General features: G+C 36.3%; 1 protein-coding gene across 1 annotated transcript in view; it reads left to right on the top strand.

The window, feature by feature from the left end:
• The window catches only part of eys (eyes shut homolog), a 407,203-nt gene that overhangs the window by 234,240 nt on the left and 149,305 nt on the right, over positions 1 to 23,658 (top strand). Inside the window, exons 30-31 of the mRNA XM_056471602.1 lie at positions 11,120 to 11,301; positions 14,030 to 14,121. Coding sequence (XP_056327577.1) covers positions 11,120 to 11,301; positions 14,030 to 14,121 — 274 coding nt within the window. The remainder of the gene's footprint in view (positions 1 to 11,119; positions 11,302 to 14,029; positions 14,122 to 23,658) is intronic.

Below are 23,658 nucleotides of genomic sequence, written 5' to 3' on the forward strand. Positions count from 1 at the left end.
AATAAATGGATTCTGGGGGCTAAATTTGTCAAATCACTGAAGGTAATTTAGTGAAGCAAAAGTCTAAGCAAGTTATTTTAGACGACGAAAACCCATGAATGCACTTAAATTTCCCTAAAGCATGACTTTCATTCTGAATTGATTTGAAATGAACTGCTGGCCCTTTTAAAAGTCCCTTTTTTTCTTCTAAATACCGCATTTCACAGTGTTAAAGAGTGAGAATGAGATGTCATTCTCTCAGTTACAGGCGAGTTTTTTGTGTACAGTTGATCTTTTGAACGCTGCACAGCTAGAACAGTATCTAAGATTGCCGCCATTCAGAGTGAACCGCAAGCAAATCAATAGGCCAGTTACAGGGCCAGAATGAAGGTAAATGTGTTTCTGGCATATGTTGATAGTGATTCTGACATTTAAGCTAGACTTTATGGTGGTCCTGGGGGGCACAACACAATGGAATTAAAGCTCTCCGCAGAATGAAAAATGTAGTAAACAGAGAAAGTGCATTTGGATCTCTTGAGGGCACAGAAATGTGTCTAGATATGACTGTTGAATGTTTGCTCAAAGATGCCATCAGCGCTAATTTCTTCAGCCACTACTGGGAAAGACAAAGTGTGTGTAAGTCATTGCCTTCGGGGGAACAGTGCAGTTAATTTTCCAAACATGCACTTTGCAGAAATCAATGAATTTACAATGCGAAAGGCAAATGCTCCAGACAGCTTTAAAAGGTTTGCTTGGGCATCCATGGGTATTTTCTCAGAGTGCCCAAGAGCTACGATAGCTGAGTAATCGCTCTCCGATTGTCCAGACAGGGTGGAATTGAGGCCATTTTTTATGGAAGATAAAACTCAAGGAAGCCGCTATAGTCCTAACTCAAAAATGGTGGGATAAATCTATCATCACAAGTTGGACTCAGAAATCCATTTAGTCTCTGGAACGCACACGCTTCTCTGATGGACAACTGACTGACTGAGATCATTTTTACAGAATAGGGAATTGTATGTGTTACGATGCAGCCAAATTCTAGATAAAAGATCTATAGACATACTATTTTTTGCTTGATTGTTTGTTGTTTGTTTTATGAGGGGGTTATCCGTTATTAACATAGACTCATTCTGAAATGTAGCCCTATATACATTTCTGGAGATCGTGAATAATGTAGCCAGAAGTATGTTTTTTAAAATGAATGCTACAGGGCGGTATTACAAACACTAGGGGCAGTATGACACCATTCCTTTTCGCGCTTACCAGCTGACTGATAATTTCCGTATGGGCGGCTTTACCTCCTGTTACCAGCTTGTCTTTTTAGCTCGCCATGTACGTCAGCAGACTTGAGACGCAGAGAGGAATTGACCACGACGACAGGGTTCGATTCTGGTGAAGAAGGGTTCCAGAAAGCAGGTAAGACAAAAACAGCAGCCCCAAAATAAAATAAACAAGTAAATAACAAAAATCTGAAAACATGGTAAAAATCAGGCGAGGGCTTTTCTTTTTCTGAATTGCTTTTTAAAACTGTCGGTTGGGTTTAGAGAAGTGGGTGGGCCCTGGTCAATCAGTGCTTTTGAAAACACTATTGGTTGGGTTTAGGGAAGGAGGAGCGTGGGTCAGTTGACTGGTCAGTCAGTCAGTCGACAGCGGCCTCTGGTGGATTTACATGAAAATAGCATGCGTGTAGAACACTCGTGAGAGAAATTTGAGATCGAGTCAAGGTTAGTGTTTTTGTTAATTGGTTTTGTTTAATTTCTTTGGGGTATTCTGTTTTTATTTTTACAAGTACTGTTTTAAGTTTGTTTTGCTTAGTTTTGATAAATTTCCCCCTGTTTTGGATAGCATTGTTTTTGGGGGTTTTTATTTATTTTATTATTTTTTTGATGTGGTGTTTTGTTAAGATTTGTTAGTTTGTTTGTTTGTTCATTTTTTTTTGCCTTTTTATTGCTTTTGTTTTAATTTTTTTGTTTGGATTTTTTGTTTTGTGCAGAGGTCAGTTCTTCAGATGTCAATATTTAGCTGAATTTGATTATTAATGATTTGTCTTGATCCAGGATAGTTTTGTTTTTCAAAATTAGTCCAGGATTTGTAGTCATAGCCACAGATTAGTGAGCTCAAACCTGTCTTAATTCAAGTACTGTGTCATTTAAAGCAAAGTTGATATATGAAAATATGAATATATATATATATATATATATATATATATATATATATATATATATATATATATATATATATATTTATTTTATTTTTATTTTTTTTTTAAAGTACTGTATTACATTGGGGAAAATAACTATATATTTTTTTATTATTACTGAATTTTAAACCATAATTTAAAACTGTTATTATGAAATAAATGTACAATAACTGTCACGGGGTGGTAGCTTTTTTGGCGGGTTCAAAGAGAACGTTTCATTCTTTTTGGTGACTAGAACAGTTTAGGTTTTAATATACTTTTTAAGAGTCCATACTTAGATATGCTTAACGTTAATAGCAGATTTGGCATGCTGTCCCAGAAGAGATCCCTGAGCTCTAAGATAATTGAGCCCAAGGCTTCTGCCTGGTCAATAAGCATATAAAGGGGGTCAGAGATCAGGTAGGTCTCGAGAACTCTCCTTAGAAAATGGAGGAAAAGGAGGAGATGGGGTGGAAGGGGGATTCTTCCAAAACAAAGATAAGGTAAAATCGGGTAGGGTAAAAATAGGGTAAAATCTGTCTGTTTATTGTAAGCTTGGATCAATCTGATTGAATTGTTACTGTCTACAAATGGGAATCCAGCTGTGCTCATATCACATGCTCTTCTCGAATTTAATGAAACTTCACTTAGGAAACCATAATGGACCTTTTAGAGTTAAACATGTAAAGTTACTTTGAAAAGATACCACCCCAGCTTTATTACCATTTCTGAGAGTGTATGATAATAAACATGGACAATATTCACAGACCCCTGTCTTGTTTTACTTTTGTTTGTTTGTTGTTTGATTTCAGAAATCATTTAAACATTTGCTAACTCATTTCAAGTTAAATTTCAATTCAGAATTCAAATGCAGTTTAAAATGACACCTAATCCTGCTGTTCATCATTTCTGATCAACACTGAAGTCTCCTACAGTAAGCTTCTTCAGATGACTCAAAATATTGGTCATTGTAAAAATGAGAGCAGGATATTAGACCGTAACTAATGAGCAACCAAAGTCCTTAATTCCTGATCCAATTGTTATTATGCTTTATTTTTTTTATTTTAAATATTTTATTCCCTGCAGTCAAACATTTGTCTCAGAATTATAATAACACAAAAACACACAATCTTTTTATTTTAATTATTATTGTTTTTAAACAAGGAACTGTTATACTATTAACTTTCATATGGACCAACAAAGTCTCATCGATTTGTCTATGTAGGTCGCTCTCTAAAAACATCTTTTGCCCTAGGTGCAGCTATAAATAGATTAGCCAGGAACTTGCATGATACCTTGGCTCTCTTTTTCTGCTGTCCTCTCCTCCTCTGAATTCACAGCATACTGCGTATAGAATCTATTTCAGATGGAATCAAAAGACAAAGCAGTCTGAAATATTCCACTTTGATGTCATGATATCAGTTGGTGGCATGTCGGGTCAGGCTGGTTTGGATGTATAAATTCACATGCAGCGATTGGACAAATAGTTGATGCAACACTTTGGTAATGCACCGAAACTGTGACACAGTTGGGAGTTCGTCTGTGTGTCCATCATGTTCGGAAGCGTAAAAGAAGATATTTCTGATTTTTTGACCAAACCTATTACGAAAGTACAAGTAATATGAAAAAGAGCAACAACAAAAAGTTAGCACACTGTTGCTTCTCACTTTATTTTTTATTATTTTTTAGTCGAGCTTCAATGTAACAAATGAACTTCAAATGTGGCTGCTATTTCTCTATAACATGATCTGTCATTGCATACTGATGTTGAGCTTCTTTGAATTCTTGCGCATGTATATGTATGGGCTGATGAGTAACAGACAGGACATAAATCAGATGACAATAAAAGAAAATGATCATTAATTTATTTGCATAACTAGCATTGAATTATTCATCATGGTTTCAATCTGCTCAGCCTGTATCTCATTACCATGACTTATGAGGCTTATAAATCTGAGAGTTTTATGCGTTGTCTGCCTTATTTGCTTTTGGACACTTACTGTACGTGGTTTTGTTGCACATTTGTGTGTGTGTAGTTTAGTACAAATAGAGTGCTAAATTTATTTGATATGTGACAGGGAAATTATGTTGTAAAAATAATGTCATAAATTCCAGTAGTATTTATACAGTATGAAAGACTTGAAAAACGGATGCATGTTTTGCTTTATTAACTGTCAATTATGCATCATTACAAGCAACTATCCACAAATTAAACCCAAACCTTAAATCTACAGTTAGTACATAGTTAGTTAATATCACATTGTACTTATTTGTGCAATTAGACTGTTAATATTATTTAAGTGTTGACATTTCTATGCATAATCTTGCCTCAAATTAAGCCATTTTAGGATGTTTAATGAATCAGTCATGACTGTACATTAAAATATGTGTTTATATCAAACTTTTGGTAAAATGTGAATTGGCGATTATCTGTTAAGAGAAAAGACTACGTCTCAAAACTAGACTTGGAGGGCCACAGCTCTGCATAATTTAGCTCCAACCACCTCCAACTCACACCTGTGTAATAGTGTCTAGTAGTCTTTACCTTGGTTAGTTGGATCAGCTGTGTTTGATTAGGGTTAGAGCAAAACTGTGCAGAGCTGTGGCCCTCCAGAAATCGAGTTTGAGACCTTTTATCTACCCTCTTATAAAAAAATGGTTCTAAACAGTTTAAAATTGAGGGTCTTCAACTTAGCAATACCCATATTGGTGATAAATATAATCCTTTTTTAAGATTCCATAGGGAACCGTACTTTGAAAATGCTATATAGGATATATTTTGATTTTTTAAATATTATAAATATTTATAATGCAAGTATTTATTTTATTAATATTAGAACTACTAATGTAAGTTGTACATCTGATTTAGTAGTATATACAACTGATGGCAGAATTATTAGCCCCCCAGTTTATTTTTCCCCAATTTTCTGTTTAACAGAGAGATTTTTTTTCAGCACATTTCTAAACATAATAGTTTTAATAACTCATTTCTAATAACTGATTTATTTTATCTTTGCCTTCATGACAGTAAATAATATTTGACTAGATAATTTTCAAGACACTTCTATACAGCTTAAAGTGACATTTAACTAAAAAACAAATCTGTGAAAGTATGAACGAAAAATGTTATATTGTTGTAATCACCGTCTTCTAGGCTGAAAGATGGAACCATTTTGAAAAGTGTAAATGTGACTGCAAGCCAGTTTTCAGGAAAACACGACGCAGTGGGGTTAGTTGTAACAGGGTGTTACAAAAAGGCCACACACTATTGGACACAAATTAAACTAATAAAATAATGTTTGGATTTTGAGTGTAATGTTGAGAACTTTTTAAATAAAAAAATGTTTTTTAATTGAAAATATTTTTTAATAGAAAAAAATACATTTTATTGTTAACAGTGAAAATAAATGCATTGTATAATAATGGATAATAATGCAAATAAATCCAAATGTGTTTATCCAACACATAAACAAATAAACATACTGTGCTATGTAGAATAAAAAGAAATTATCTACTGAGGTAATACACTATTTAAAGTAAACTGAATTTAAAATAATTGTGTGAAATCAGCCTTTATAAGCACGTGTTACAACTAACCCTCTCTCTGTTTCAACTTGCCCCACAGGTGAGGTAAATAGTAACATTTTTACTCCTGGCACTTTTGGCAATACTGCACAGAAACCATAGGTCCGGTGGTCATACTTTCAGTGGTCATTTGTAGGAGAGGCTTGTGTGTTGCTAGTAAAAAAAAAAATCTGGTTTGTCTTACCCCATTACTTTGTTCATTATTTGGTCAAAACCGAAAAGTGCCACACTCTCCCCTACACTAGTTTGAGTATTTGTAACTTCCATTGGTTTTTTGGCTACTGAACAAAAGAGAAGAATGTTGTAAAACAAAAAAGTTCATGGTCCCGTTGACTTATGTAGGAGAGATCATTACTATGGATGTCAGTGTGAATCAATGATGGTTTGGTTGCCCGTCTTCTTCAAATTATCTTCTTGTCTGTAGTAGCCCAAATGGTGCATGTGACACAATAAACAGCATAACCTGTTTATCTTTTATGAGCAATAATCGAGATAGCTAATAATGTTTATTTCTAATAAAAATTAAGTGTAAAATAAGCCACTAATTATGTTGGAAAATGGTGCATAATCGCAAAGTTAGTCTTGCATTTGAAAGCATTTTATACATATTTTAGCTCTGTCGATAGTTTTAATGGATATGCTTACCATTCATACATTAAACAGCAGTATTTCTGAATGGCCGTAAGAAAAACACTGATCTTTTTTATACACACACTCTCTCTGTCTCTCTCTTTCTCTCTCTCCCTCTGTTGTTTTCTCTTTACAGAGATCTATATTTATACATCCCATAATAGTGTTCATCAGCACAACTGGCACCCATCCAGCCCAGTCAGCATTTCGCAAACATGAGCAATAACCATCCTCTCGAAGTGTTTGCGGACTTACTTTATCCAATACGAGTTTAATGTTCGAAATTTCCTTTAGTGTGTCTTTCATAGCTCGCTCTGTCGATATTAACCACCGAATGAGCTCACAATCACCTGTCCCTGTTGACCGCTTTTGAATGTTTAAGAACCAGGCTGCGCCAACCACGTGGAGAAGTTAGTGGTTGAAATGCAGATTTTTAAAGCGGGATCTGGAGTTAACTGCTAATGAGGTGAGTGTTTGCCTCCCGGCAGCAATCACGGACTGCGTGAAAGCCTTATATCAGTCCAAACAAGCATCTCAAATTAATGAATGGCTCAGTCTCAAAGGGGTAATTTTCCATCATCAACGCTGGTAAACCTTCCTGGAACGCCAGGGGAGGGAGAAGGTAGATGCTCCATATAGTCATCCAGCATTCATCCTCATTAATCGCTAGTTATCAGATAAGTCTCCATTCTTGCGGTCACAGGCCTCCCTCACAGATATTTGTCCTATTATGGAGTGCAGGACTTGGGGGATTTTTCTACAAGCTACTTAATCGCCAGTGCACCCCGGAGACCTTCGGCAGCAGATCAAAAGATTTCAGCATTAAAAAAGATTTAAAGTCAAGCAAATATTGATGAAGCCTTCATCTGATGTAGGTCCATTAATCGTGACAGCAATCACAAAATGCTTGCCCTGTTTTGTAGTTGTCGGTCAATCATGGCGGGAAGGAAAAATTACCGCCGGCAGGTCCGCATTATTGAACGTTTCGTTGCAAAACACCCCGAGGGCAAGACCTTCTGTAGGAACTGTTTGAGATTGAAGGGCATTAACTCCAGACCAACGCTAATGCTCAGGCCAAATTGCTCAAGTCAGAGCCGCTCTTTTAAGTTCGTCCGCATCAGTACCCTAAATGATCTCAAAGAGGGTGGAAGTCTCTGAAAATGTCCCGTAATTGCTGAACGATATGGATGACAGAGAGCAGGATATCATGGCTTAAAATGAGGCATGTAATAAGCTGGTATAATTTTTCTCAGGCAGTCACTCACTCTCGGCCACTTTGTGAGGCGAATTTGTGTGACTTTCTTGGAAAATCACTTGCTGTCGTGGTCATCGTGTGGGTTACTCTTCACTTGCTTTAAAAACCCCTCATGGTACAAGGCTGAGGTTCCTCAAGCTGACAGAAAGAGGTTTACGCAGCATCATCTTAGACCTCCTCTAAGAAAGCTACTCTCATTCACCGTGCACTTTTTTAGCTTCATCAGCTCTTGGGATGCAAACTATGATCAATGGTAACTGGCATGTTCCTGTGCTTTTTAGCATCTGAATGACTGCATCCTTTGAAATGTTAAACACAAAATGCTTTTAGATTTCATTAAGGATGAAAGATTGTTATTTTCCGCCGTCTCTAAGTATGATAGATGCACTACAGTGGTAAGGACATTTCGAGGTGAACTTCAGTGGCTTCAGAGGATCCACTGACAGCGGTAGAACATTGGACGAGCAGCCCTTTTCTGCCTCTAATTGGAATAGACTTCCTCTGGAGCGTTATTCTTCAGTCCCCCCCAATTAAAGCCGATCTGAAAACTGCCTTTTTAAATGTACCAAGTCATGGCAGGTAATAGGTCACTCGTAGCTTTGATCAAACTCCAGCGAGAGAAAAGGAGCTACTGTACCAGCCACAATTATCATAAAGTAGCTTTAAAATGAAAGACGGAGATCTTACAGACACCTGTTTTACAGGCCTTTGCTTTTTTTTCTGTGAGTCAAATGAAAGCACAGTTTATAGTAGTAAGTTTTTCACTTTTGTCAGATGTGGAAAATCTTTCTCTGAGATAGTTTGTAGGCTGGTTTTAACCTTAAAATGCTTTTAAAAAATTCAAAACTGCTTTTTTTCTAGCCGAAATAAAAACAAATACGATTTTCTCCAGAAGAAAAAATATTATCAGACATACTGTGAAAATATCCTAGCTCTGTTAAACATCATTTGGGAAATTTTAGAAGGAGAAATAAAAATTATAAAGGGGGCTAATAATTCTGACTTTAACTGTATCTGTTTAGGATTTGTCGTTTGTTTCTCCATGAATATAATAACAGTTCACAGTTTTTGTTTTTGTGTGTTGTTGCATATATACAGAGTACGTTGGGTAAAGTTACTTTTAAAAGTAATATATTACAATCTTTAGTCATTAAAAAAATAATAGCTAAATGTATTTTTAAGGAAAGTATTATAAAAGTATGTGTGGTTATTATTTATATACATAAAATTGTTATATACACTACCTGACAAAAGTCTTGTCGCCTATCCAAGTTTTAGGAACAACCAATAATAACTTGACTTCTAGTTGATCATTTGGTATAAGAAGTGGCTTATATGAAAAGCAAAGGCCTCTAAGTTACGCTTATTTTACCAAAATAAAATATGATCATGCCTTGATTTTTAATTGTTTAATTAGGACAGTAATGTCTGACTTTGCTTAGACAAAAGTCTTGTCACGTAACAGAAATAATGTACAGTATAGAATATGAAGTCATGGTGCAGTGGAAAATGAATTAATGTTGTGTATGACTCCCATGAGCTTGGAGGACTGCTTCCATACTTTTCTGCAATGACTCTAATAACTGGGCTGGCCAGTGCTGGAGCACCTTGACCTTCTTTGCTTTCAGGAACGTCTGAAGTATGAGATATAACGCTATCCTGCTAAAGAATTTGCACTTTTCTGTGGTTTTTAATGTAATGGCCAGCACAAATGTCTTGATACCTCAGGCTGTTGATGATGCCATCCACTCTGCAGATCTCTCGCACACCCCAATACTGAATGTAACCCCAAACCATGATTTATCCTTCACCAAACTTGACTGATTTCTTCAAGAATCTTGGGTCCATGCAGGTTCCAATAGGTAATCTGCAGTATTTGTGATGATTGGGATGCAGTTCAACGGATCTATTCTGCCACTTTTCTAAAAGATCAACTAGAAGTCAAGTTATTATTTGTTGCTCTTACAACTGGGATCAATGACAAGACTTTTGTCAAGTGATGTATTGGGTTTGACAGTATATTTGGAATTAAATTTAATTCCCGTGTTAATAATAATATTCAAGTTATTTTTTGTAGCTCATTACTTTTATATTTAGCTATTTAAATACATAAAATACACAATGCAGTGAAATGTTTTAAGTAATAATATAACTAAATATGGAAGGCCATGTAAGGAAGTATTGCAGTGACATACACTTCATTTTGGCAAATGTTGTACAATATAAAGAAAATTAAAAAAAGAAAATAACCTCTGCTCAGTAAACTAAAATTAGTGAACTATGAGGGCAAAAAAAAATAAATAAATAAAATAATTGTTCATTATTCATAATCAAGTTAAAATGTGTAATTAATTGAGATTTTGATTTTAGGCCAAATCGCCCAGCCTTTAGGTTTACTATCAGGTACTGTATAGGTTTGATTAAAATATTAATATTTGTTTTAGTCTATAGAGGAAAAGACAAATAATCAGAATAACATTTGTTTCAATGGAGAATCCATGTTCCATTAAATCCAAGAAAATCCGTGAAATTGTTTTTTCCACTAAATATTAATTTCTTAAATTGTGTAATTAAACATTTGTATTGTGTTGTCTAAGATGAATAATATTAGAACATTGTTATTCTCTGCAAATAATGCTTCAAATCCACTTAAAAAAAAACTATACACACATTAGTTTCAAATCTCTGTTAAATACCATTTCATCTGCTCAGAGCAGAACATTATAAAAACTAGCATTAACATATTCATAGGTTTAAAATCACTGTGATCATTTGTAACACTATAATATTCAAAAGTGGTTAAACAATATTGTCTTAATTGACTCATTGTTGGGAATGTAATGTGGAGAGAGCATAATTTTTGTTAATAATTTGTTACTCATATGCTTTCTCCAGTTTCGGTTAAACCTGCTGAATTTGATTAAAACCTGATAGTGGCTGAATGAAATATGGAGCTTTGCCCATTAAAAAGTTTAAATATTCAAAACACCATAAATAACTGTCACAAAAGTTTCTCTTCCATGTGAGACTCAATTCATATCCCCTGTTTTATTCAGATTTTATTCCTTCAGAGTTTATTCAGATTCTCCATTCTTATCGACTCAGGCTCTCATACGCATTCACAATGCAGTACTGAATATTAAAAAGGTTGTGTTGCCCACTTTCTTATTTGGAGTGACATGATAACAGAGGTTCTGTGATGTTCATTCTCATTATGATTCAGCATAGCATAGGGCTACATTTCCTTGTACCCAGGATGAAATATTATCATATTAAATATATATTTTAGTCAACTGTATAATGACAAAAACATGTTGTTTTTGTTTACCAACCCCCAAAAAGAACTAAAATATTCGATATCTATGCAAATTTGGGTTCTGAGAAGCAACTCGCATTCACACAAGTGTCAAGGTTTATTTTATACTGTTCAAGCTGAACAAAGAAACTGTGGCACAGTATGTTTAACAGCCTACATTTCAATCTTGCAGATGCTAGTTTTGGAGGATATTCTGGGAATTCCTTTTTGGAGTTTGGAGGATTTGAAGTTGCTGTTCCGATCAGTGTCACAGTGAGATTCCAAACTGAATCAATGTACGGAACTTTACTGTACTCAGCCAGTGCCAAAAGAAGTGTGTTCTTCATCAAACTCTACATTTCCAATGGACCTCAGGTAAAAACCTCACATGCATTTGAGTGTTCAAAGAGTCATCCTTACAAAATAATGAAACAGTCACACATTACAAATAGGTTTTATTAGTTAATGTATTTACTAACATGAACTAATTATGAATAATACTTACAACAATTATTAAATCATAGTTAAACATTTACTAATGCTTTATTACATCCAAATGCATGCTTGGTAATGTATCTTGAGTTAACAATCATGACTAACAATTTTCATGAACTTGCAGTTTTTATTAACTAACATTAACAATACTGTAGTAAATATATTGTCCATTGTTTGTTAATGTTAGCAAATGCATTATCATTAACTAATACTACACTACCCCGCCACTTTTTAGGTACACCTTACAGTACCCGGGTTGACCCCCCCTTTTGCCTTCAGAAACTGCCTTAAAGGTGCAGTAGGTGATCTGCCACAATGGCTAACCTGTTAGTAATAAATCTCTGAAACACAGTCCCTCCCCTGCTGTCCAAAGCCACGCCTCCTGAAAACATGAGCACAACGCACCTTAAAGATGACAGCTGAACCCTCTCTCATGTGTTGAGCTAAAGCTAAAGCTTGGCCACCTGGTGTGCATGAATTACACTCATTACTAAGAGCCAATACTTACATGCTAATTCTGACTGAATATTCAGAGTAGCAGAAAAACAGTATAGGGAGCGTGTCACAGGTCGTCATTGTTCAAAAGTGAACCAATGTGAATAAAAAACCAACCTCACCTCAGTACAGCAGGCTAGGTGGAATAGCGCTATTTACTGATGTTTTATTGTTAAAATAAATCAAAATCTACATTATCTATGCTGTAAAAGGTCCTTATGAATCTGAAAATAGTCACATCAATTAATCGCCATAAGATTTCAGTGGCTGAACAACACTTCTGTGCATATAACCCATTCATAACACAACACAATCACAGCTTTGCGTGACTAAATAGTTTTAAAACAGGTACCTGTCTAAGAGAATACTTGCAGCCATGGTGTCACATCCTGTCTTCAATCAGCGTGAAAAAGTAATTCCATATCCAAATATTGATTCAAGGATTTTAAAAAAGTTTGATGCATCTTGTTTTTACTGTTCTCCTCGCTCTAACGTGAAACGTGGCAGCAGGGGGGCTTGTATGCACAAAACGCTGGATCTGTGTAAAAACAGGTGTGCCGTAGCTCAAATCTGCATTTGCTGACAGACAGTTTGAGCTACTTATCGGAATTATGGGAGATGTCGGCCCGACCACTATTTTAATTGGTCGAAACATTTTTTAGTCTTATGCCTAACCCAGAATATAAAAATGCATATAAATACATTTAGATCATTTACTTTAATCATTACTATTGGAATGTGAAGAGACTTTCAACCTGCACAACAAAAAATGTTTCTGAAGACAATCACCTACTGCACCTTTAATCCTTCATGACATAGATTCAACAAGGTACTGGAAATATTCCTTAGAAATTTTAGTCCATATTGACATCATGCAGTTGCTGCAGAGTTGTCAGAATATCCGGTCCAGCAATCCCAAAGGTCTCTATTGGATTGAGCTCTGGTGACTGTGGAGGCCATTTGAGTACAGTGAACCCGATGTCATGTTCAGGAAACCAGTCTGAGGATTGATTCGTGCTTCATTATATGGTGTGTTCTCCTGCTGGAAGTAGCCATCTGAGATCGGTACACTGTGGTCATAGAGGGATGGACATGGTCGAAACTATACTCAGGCAGGCTGTGGTGTTGACACGATGGTCAGTTTGGTACTAATGGGCCCAAATTGGTGCCAAGAAATATCCCCCACACCATTACACCACCTGAAACCGTTGATACAAGGCAGAATGGATCCATGTTATTGATGCCAAATTCCTGGACCCTACCATCCGAATGTCGCAGCAGAAAATAGGCAACGCTTTTCCAATCTTCTATTGTCCAATTCTGGTTAGCCTGTATAAATTGTAGCCTCAGTTTCCTGTTTTTAGCTGACCGGAGAAGCAACCGGTGTGATCTTCTGCTGCTGTAGCCCATCTGCTTCAAGGTTGGACATGTTTTACATTCAGAGATGCTCTTCTGCATACCTTGATTGTAACGAGTGGTTATTTGAGTTACTGTTGCCTTTCTATCCGCTGGAACCAGTCTGGCCATTCTCCTCTGACATCAACAAAGCTTTGCGCCCATAAAGCTACCACACACTGGATACTTTCTCTTTTTCTGACCATTTTCTGTAAACCCTAGAGATGGTTGTGTGTGAAAATCCCAGTAGATCAGCAGGTTTTAAAATACTCAGACCAGCCCCATCTGGCACCAACAACCAAGCCACGTTCAAAGTCTGTTAAATCACCTTTCTTCCCCATTCTGATGTTCTGTTTGAACTGCAGCAGTTCGTCTTGACCATGTCTGCATGCCTAAATGCATTGAGATTCTGCCATGTGAATAGCTGATTAGAAATTTGTGTTAACGTTCAGTTGAACAGGTGTACCTAATAAAGTGACTTAATGATCTAAACCTAAACAGTTCATTTGTATAATTAGCACTTCTTGTGTGTATTGCCTCTTTGTCTTGTTGAATTGCTGAATGTCTTCTCAATTGTAAGTCGCTTAAGATAAATGCATCTGCTAAATGACTTCTGTAAATGTACAACCTTATTATAAAGTGTTACCAATGAAACAAACATTAGGCTTTAGATTAACTGTTAGAATATACTAACGCATGCTATTTTCACACCCTTTAGTATGACTTTTTGTGCAACCAAAAGCAAGGAGTTCAGCGGATCAATACAGCACAGTGGGTTGCTGATGGAAATGAACATGTGGTGATTTTCAGGTAAGAGAATTTCTTCTCTGGCATGTAAGTAGTTTGAGATCACAGAGTTTAAAAATGAATCAGGTGTCTACCGATTTAATAAGGGACATGGTATAAGTTAATTAATAGGAAGCAGATGGTGAAACTGGTCTTATAAAGGTAGCCATTTGTCACTTATCTGTATGTTAAGTTAAATTTAGAGTATAGAAAAGCTTTATAATCTTTAATTAACCTTATAATCTGAAATTATTAATAAGTTGACTATATTTACACCATAATTATAAAATTAAGTCAGCATAATAGTTGCAGGTTACATGGGTTTACTCACTTTTTAAAAGTAAAATCAACTTTCCATGTTTTAAAGACATGGCGCAGAAAAATATAATTTAAAGCAGTGCTTATTGTTTTTTCTGATGCCCAATTAATATCGTATCTTAGCCAGGCAGTGAAGATTGCTGTTTTTTAAGGAAATCTGATCTTAAATGCGGCGATTTTGAATGGGATGACAATTAACCTGGGCTGGCTGACTGAAGGTCTCTCTGCATATACTCCATTGTGCAATGACAGGGACATATATGTGGCAAACATATATATATATATATATATATATATATATATATATATATATATATATATATATATATATATGTATATGTTGTTTTTTGTAACCAAAAAAAAGTTATGACATTTTTATCATGATTTACAGAAGACAGAAAATATATTATCATCTAGTGTAATTATATAACATATGCTACCGGCAATGTGTGAAATCCCAGTATTGTATAGAATACCTAGGAAATGTGTAGAGGCAAAGTAAAAAATATCAGTTTTTTGCAAAGATTTTGCCTATTTTTCATTGACATTCTGTACAATTCCTAATGACCAGTATTATTTAGGCAAAGTGTCAGAAGCAACAAAAACCTTTATTGACCATTACGTATTCTAAACTGGAAGGAATATGAAATGAAGCATATGAAGTTCTAACCGGAAAAACAATGACAGCAGAACTGAAACTGAAATATTTGTTAAAATATTGTCTGTAATGTGGTATTGGAACCTCATACCGGCAATACGCTGTCTTAAAATAACGTTCAACACTCATGAGCTTCAATCACCATCATCAAGCAATGACCTAAATGCCACTGCCAACATCAGTGGCAGGAAAATGCTAGGGTAGGCTAGTTTACATACTTTGCCTATAGAATGCCTATAGGCAATGTAAAAATAGCAATAGTTTTGACATGGGATAATATACTATAAGTATATTATATTATTATAGTATATTATTAATACTATAGTATAAATAATATACTTTGACATGGGATTTTAGGCATTGTATACACTTCCTATAAATTTCACACATTGCCAGTAACATATACACCAAAATCTTGCCATGTTTAGAAAAATAATAACTTCATGATAACATTACAAGACTCCTTTTAAGAATCACATTGCCGCTTCAAAATATGAATTATTTGTCATTTAAAAATGTTATATATCATGACATCTGTGGTTTATTGTCAAGATTTTAATAATATTATTTAATGATATAATAATATTTAATAATATTATTTTTTACACTTAATACATATAGATCAGAATAAGTACATTGTAAAACCCAAAAGGTGGACTCAAACCATTTAAGGAAACCGATTGAAACAAACCATTTAAGTTCAAAAACTAATCCTAATGAATACTGTGAACTTAATCCATTTGAGTAAACAAAGCAATTTGAGCACAGTAAAACCCAATAAATGAAGAGAACTCAAACCAACTGAGTACTGTAAAACCCAATAAGTTAAGGCAACTCAAACCATTTGAGGAAACTGATTGCTACAAACCATTTGAGTTAAACTAATCTATGTGAGTACTGTCAACTTACTCCATTTAATTTGAAGTAATGAGGTATTTAATTAACTCATTACCTTCAACACTGAGTTCAAAACTCTTTTCAAATAAGTGGAATTAACTTTCATTAAATTTTGAGTTAACTGCACTCATTTAATTTGATAAAGTTGACTGTTGGGTTTTACAGTGTATGTTATTAAATGTTTACATCATCACCCAGTTGAGATTTTAATTCCACAAATATTACTTGAAACATTTACCTACTTACTTGAAACACTTTATTTATATGCTGTATATAAAATCACTTTTCTAAATGTCATGTCTCATCCCATCTTTGACCCTTACGCATTATGCTATTCAGCGAAATGATGGCGAATATTCTTTCCAGCTCTTATTTGTTCAACTCTGTAATGGCTGCAATATAACTCCAAATTTGTCAGTCCTAGGCATTTGGACTAAAAGCTGTAAGATTGCTGAAAGGTCTTTGATGTTCAGAAGCACAATTCACAGAGGTCCATTAGGTTTGTTTCTTTTCATCCAATTCAGCAGAAAGTGAAATGTGCGGTCACACAGTCATTGAAAGATTTGATCAGATTTTGGGGTCTCTGAGAGACAGTGCAGCCTCTTCACATGCGGACGCTTTAGCTGGCTCCTGATCTTGAGTGCGTCAGCCTGTTTATGTCTGTTTTTGATAGAGATTTTTGAAAAGCTTCCAAGATGCACCAGCTGCACAATTCAGTCATTACTTTTGTGCCAACTAGCAAAAGACTTGGTGTGAAAGAGAGTTGTCAAAATGAAACTGAACAAAGAAACAGGATCGAGAGACCATCTCTTAAAAGGGGTCATATTATTCAAATCACAATTTCCTTGATCTTTTGAAGTAGAGGTTGTTGTACTATAAAAAACACAGTGAGCAGTTGTGCCACTTTTAATGCTGAATGTCAGGCCAAAAACATGTCTCATTCACCAAACAGGTACTAAATCACTGCTGTTGAACATGTTAGTGAATGATGGAATATTCCAGATTAAAAATTTTCCTCTTATTAGTCATTCTTTTTATTAAATAAAAATTATAATATTGAAATAAAACTCATAAGTCCTTACATTTACATAGCGCTTTTCTAGACACTCAAAGCGCTCTACACATTGGGGGAATCTTCTCATCCACCATCAGTTGGTAGCATCCACCTAGATGATGCGACAGCAGCCATATTGCGCCAGACCGCACAACACACACCAGACAGATGAGAGAGGAGACAGAGTGATGAAGCCAATTATGATATGGAGATGGTTAGGAGGTCATGATGGACAGAGGCCAGTGGGCAAATTTGGCCAGGATGCCAGGGTTAAACCAGGCAGTCATCCTGGGTTTTTTCAGGAGTAGAGACCTTGGTTTAATGTCTCATTCGAAAGACGATGGTTACTGAGTAGTATAGAGTCCCCTTCACTATACTGGGGTGTTAGGACCCACACAGACCGTTGAGTGCCCCCTGCTGGGTTCAGTAACACCACTTCCGGCAGCAACCTAGCTTTCCCATGTGGTCTCCCATCCAGGTACTGACCAGGTGCAGCCCTGCTTAGCTTCAGTGGGTGATCAAATGAGAGTTGCAGAGAGCTAGCTGCCGGAAATATGCACCTCTCCTGGATTATCGATGTTCGGCAATCATGACAGGTAATCTGCTGAGACATTGCTTTTTCCAGCCTTATCACGTATGTGAAGCTGTAATGACAAGTACAAACAGGTTACTCTGGCATTCGGGTCCATGTTTGAGTTGATCTGTTATAATGGGTTATTTTAGGTCATGTATGTCTGATCACAGGAAGGCATTTACAATGCTATTAAAATGGTGGAAAGGCAAGGCAAGTTATGTATATAGCATATTTCATACACAGTGGCAATTTAAAGTGCTTTACATAAACAGGAATAAAAGAGACAAGTATAAAAAAAAATTATTAAAAACAGATTAAATGTGTTAAAACAGGTTATAAAACAATGAAAAAGAAGAGAAAAACATATTAATGCGATCTGTCAGATGTAGCAAAGTGCTCATTCAGTAAAGGCACAGCTAAACAGATGTGTTTTCAGTCTTGATTTGAACGTGCCTAATGTTGGAGCACATCTGATCATTTCTGGAAGCTGATTCCAGCAGCGAGGGGGCGTAATAGCTGAAAGCCGATTCACCCCTGCTTTGACTGAACTCTTAGAATTTCTAGTTTATATGATTCTAATGATCTGAGTGATCTGTTAGGTTTGGATTCAGTGAGCATATCTGTAATGTATTTAGGTCCTAGATCATTTAGTAATTTATAGACAAGTAGTACTACTTTAAAACCTATTCTGAATGTAACTGGGAGCTAGTGTAAGGACCTGAGGACAGGTGTGATGTGCTCTGATTTCTTGGTTCTGGTCAGAATCCTGGCCGCAGCGTTCTGGATGAGCTGCAACTGTCTGACTGTCTTTTAGGGAAGGCTGGTGAGGAGGCTGTTACAGTAATCCACCCTGCTGCTGATAAAAGCATGAACAAGTTTCTTGAAGTCTTCATTGGAAACACAGCATCTGATTCTTACGATGTTTTTGAGATGATAGTATGCTGATTTACTAACTGCTTTGATATGACTATTGAAACTCAGATCTGACTCTCACACCAAGATTCTTATTTGTTGTTTGACCTTTAGTGCCAAGGTACGCATTCACCTTGAGAACCTCATATCTGTTCCCAAATGCAGTACTGTAGCTTCAGTTTTTTCTTTGTTTAACTGAAGAAAGTTTTGACACATCCAATTGTTAATTTCATCAATGCATTAGCAGAGTGTGTCAATGGGGCTATAGTCATTAGGCAGTAAGCTAGGTAGATCATCAGCATAGCTGTGGTAGGAGATTTGGTTATTTCTCATTATTTGGGTCAGAGGGAGCATATAAAGGTATAATATAAACAGGAGAGGTGCCAGAATCGAGCCTTGTGGGACTCCACATGTCATCTGTGTCCACCTTGACCTATGGTCACCTATACTGACATAGTACCCTCTCCCCTCAAAGCAAGATCTGAACCATTTGAGGACCATCCCAGACAGCCCAACCTAGTTTTCCAGCCTGTCCAGAAGTATGCTGTGATCGACAGTGTCAAATGTCAGCACTGAGATCGAGCAGTACCAGCACTGTTAGTTTGCCTGAATCCTTTATTTAGGTAGATATCATTGATTATCTTTTAAGGGTGCTCTCTGTACTGTGATGTGGTCTGAAAATTGTCCTAAACATCCCTTGAAGTTTAAGAACTTGTTAAGCTGGTTAAAAACAACTTTTTCAATGCCAATGAAAGGGAGATTTGAGATTGGCCTGTAATTGCTCAATAGGGTGTTATCCAGGTTGCTCTTTTTCAAAAGGGATTTAACAACTGCCGTTTTACGTGAGTTTGGAAAAATCCCTGTGAGAAGTGAAGCATTTACCACTTTCAGAAGATCCATTTCTAAACAGTTTAAACACCGTTTGAAGAATGATGTGGGGAGCGTGTCAAGACTGCAGGTTGATGTTGATATTTTGCACAATCTCTTCTAAGATTTTATCATTAATAATGTCTGTTATCATCATAATGTCTGATTTTTTAAGCTGTGGTTGAGCTTGTCTGACTTCGACACAATTTGGCTGATTGGATGAGCTGATTGCCTTTCTGATAATATTGATCTTGTCAGTAAAGACATTAGCAAACTCTTTACATTTGCTTTCAGAGAGTAGTACACTGGGAATCGTACGGGGGGTTGTGAGTCTCTCTGCCATTGCAAAGAAAGTACGAGCATTATTTAGGTTGCTGTTTGTAAGGCTTGAAAAGAAAGTCTGCCTATCGGTGTTTAATTCCACATTAAAAGCATGAAGACTGTCTTTACAGATATTATAATGGACTAATAGTTTTGTCTTCCTCCACATACGCTCAGTGTTTCTGCATTGTTTTTTCATAATTCATACTGTGGTGACCTTGTCCAAGGTCCTTTTTGCCTCCCAGTCCTCTTCCTGACTTTAACAGAAGCAATGTCATCTATGACATTCTTAACTTTAGAGTTAAACTAATCAAGGAGACAATCCTTGTTTACGCTCATAGACATCTTTAAACAGCTCTTAGCTCTGCAAACACTCAAAAAATCTAAGTTTAAAGGAGCCGTTTCATTCAGAACTGCTACAGTACAACTGTCATCTAGCCAAGTTTCATTTAAAAGCATAAAATCAAGGCAATTTGTGTTGACAAAATCATTGACTAAAAGTGACTTAATGTTAAGTGATCGGAGGTTTAAAAGTGCCAACCTAACAGTTTTAGTGGTTTTCTCTACAGTAGTCTCAGATTTACATTTAATAGAAAGCAGATTTGAATGATTTGCTATACGTCTTGAAGAAGTCTTAGGTTTTCTGTCACGTAATACAACACATATTTGCGTAGAGAAAGCTAAAGACACACTGGGTTCCTGCTTGTTCTGTAAACATTTGATAAAGATACTGTTATCTAAGCAGGCACCCGACACACATCATTGAGAGTTGTTTTGTTCACCAGCTAAAAAATGGGATGTTTTTGGGCCCTGGTGGTATGGCAAAAGTTGTAGGGTTTTTCCAGGTGGGCTCAGAGGTGGTTGTGGAGCAAGCCACTTTTTGGTTAAATACAGGGGGCTTGCGGCAACGGAGTGTGAAAGTTTAAATTTCAGCAGATACTAGCTCCTCTATCTTTTTTTGGAAAAACCCAAGAGAGGCGAGTAAGGTGATAAAGAGAGAGTGTCTGGTGACAGAGGCTATGGGTCTGGAGATTCTGGCTGCTGATATATATTTTCCTGGCTGTTTTCCTGAGGATCATTGTTGAGTGACGAGACTTGATGCTGTTCTGAAGCGTCACAGTCTGTCTGTGTTGAGCTTAATGTGCAGGGGGCAAGCGGCAGTGTCTCTATCAACAGTGGTTGTTTTGGCTGCATGATGTTATCACTGTCCTTGTGTGATACATCAGCCACAAGTCCACTCATGAGCTGATTTGAGGTCCTGTGGTCATTCGAACATTTTCTCCCTTCATCATCCATTAGCACACACAGCCGATGGATGATGAAAGGAGAAAAATATATTGTTCTTTAGCACTTTTGCACCAAGTTTGTTTGGATGAAGGCTGTCTAATGTAAACATCGTCGTCTTTAGCTCCAGAAAAGATTAAAGTTGTCAAAAAAATTCAGTCCTTTCCTGTCACATGTTTTCTGCAGCCATACATTTAGGCCAAGAAGCCGTGAAAACATATTTGTCCCTCTTGCAGGGAGTGGTCTACTGATAAATGGCTGAATCTTCAATTTTTCAACTGTTTCCAAGAGTTCACAGAAATCTCTCTTGAGCAGTTCTGACTGCTCCTTCCGAATATCATCCTTCCCCACATGGATGATAATCCGTTTTTCAGTCTTGTGCTTTTTTATAATTTCCTCAAGTTCTTTGTTTACATCAGAAACTGTTGCATGAGGGAAGCTGTATATCACTGTAGCTCTGCTCCTACAATTCCTGATTATTGAATCTCCTACAACTAGTGTTCTTATCTCAGGTACGATCGGAGCAGAATGCCGCTGTCTAGTCAGCCTTGAGCCTCTGTTCCATGCAGAATTAGCTGCTAAGTCATGCGATCTCTGTCTGACTGCATTTGGGGATTCTTCACCCATATTACTCAAAACTTCATATCTGTTCTGAAGTCGTATTTGAGTTCGAGCTGTATTTGGGGTAGAGGACGCTAATGCAGCAGCATATAATCTGACCCCGCAAGTACCCTTTGGTCTCGCACCTTGTTTATGCCATTTGTTATTGCGCTCATTTTTAACATTTTCATTCTGCTTTTCTGTGCTCACTCCAGCTCAGCTGGATTAGATTAACGGGACTCAACGGCTGTATGTTGTGAGGGTCCACAATGAAGCGGTCCTGTGTGATCCGATAGTTCTGGTCGGATCGCAAGTAACTTTGTTTCAAGAACTGCAATCTTTTGTAGAAGTCTGTGGAAGTTTGTGCAGCAGTGAGATTCTGAATTAATCCGATCCAGAGGCATTTTCACAGCCGTGTTTTCCCGTCTCAGGAATGTAGGCAGCTGGTAGCGGGAGGATTGTTTGGTCGATAATTCCGCTCTTGTTAGTAAAGCTATATTCCAGAAAGTTCATAGGTTCGATGTTGATCTTCAAGCTGTGTTGTTTGAGCACTGTGCTGATAGGCTCAAGTTAAAATTAGGGTATAAATATAAAAGCAAGAGTGCAAGGAGTGGAGCGTTTGGCAAAGACGTCCGAACAGTAGCAAAGTAAGAAATGAGTAAAAAAAAAAAGTTTGGACTGTGGGGGAAATTGGTCCACCCAGAGGAAACCCACATAAACATAAGGAGAACAAGCAAACTCCACACAGAAATGCCAAATGGCCCAGCTAATACTAGAACCAGCGACCTTCTTGCTGTGTAGTGACAGTGCTAACCACTGAACCACTTGCCACCACGTATGGTTAAATTACTCCTCCGTAGTCAATTCCAAGAATGTACAGTAGGTGACGTCTTCTCCAGTAGATCATTAAAGATTTTTGGATTAATATCATGGTCCTTGGTGAAATGCATGTATTTTCATTTCATACATCACCAGGAACCACACGTTTAACTGAAAATCATCTTCAAACATATACTGATGAAAAAAAGGACATCACTGTACAATAATGCCAGGTAAATATATGTTAATTTTTAGGTTAAATCAGAAATGTGAAGCTATATATATTTCAGAGATTCCGTTATAAATATAATCAAAGTTGTAAATTATAGATAATAATAATAATAATAATAATAATATAATAATAATAATAATAATAATAATAGTAATAAAAATAATAATAAATAATCATAATCATAATAAATAAATAAAATAATAATAATAATATTTAAATAAATGTATTTATAGTGCGCTTTTCCTCAGCTCCAAAGGGCTTCAAAGCATACAGTAAGAAAGCAGAACAATAAAAAAACAATAAAACACCACAATAAGACAATAAAATATGAACAATAAAATTGAATTATTAACTGACTGGACAAAAATAATTAAGTCAAAAGCAGTGGTAAAAAGGTGAGTTTTGAGAAGTTTCTTAAAACAGTCCAGAGAAGCGGCATTCCTGATGCTGATGAGTAGACCATTCCATAGCTTAGGCATACTGTACGAAAAAACTCTACCACCCATGATCTTCAATTTACAACGTGGCTGATACAGTGTATGACCGGATGAAGACGGAGACTGCAGGTGGTAGAGTTTCCAGGTCCCAAATATAGTCAGGTGCTAGCCCATGCACTGCTTTATATGGTAAATCAAGGTCTTAAAATTGATACGTGACTTACAACTGTGACAGGAATCCAGTGAAGTTGCTGAGGTACAAGGGTGATATGGTGGTGTGAGGAAGTGTCAAAACCCGTGCAGCGGAATTTTAAATATACTGTAACACAATTTATTCTATATAGAGAGTGACTTAAAGAAGCATAGCATTTACCTATTATATTTGCTTTAATATAGAAAACGAGTGACCAGTACAATTGATGACTCTCTTAATTATTTTAAATCCTTTTAACTTCTATCTCTATTGAAAGTCTATTAAATAAAACTCTTCTCACTTTAAATTGAGGGATCAAAAAATCAAGATTAATCAAGCCGTTTAATCCAAGTATTCTGAAGAGACAGGATCACTTTAAATGCTGAACAGATTTA

Source organism: Danio aesculapii, chromosome 13, assembly GCF_903798145.1.
Source record: "Danio aesculapii chromosome 13, fDanAes4.1, whole genome shotgun sequence".
NCBI lineage: Eukaryota > Metazoa > Chordata > Actinopteri > Cypriniformes > Danionidae > Danio > Danio aesculapii.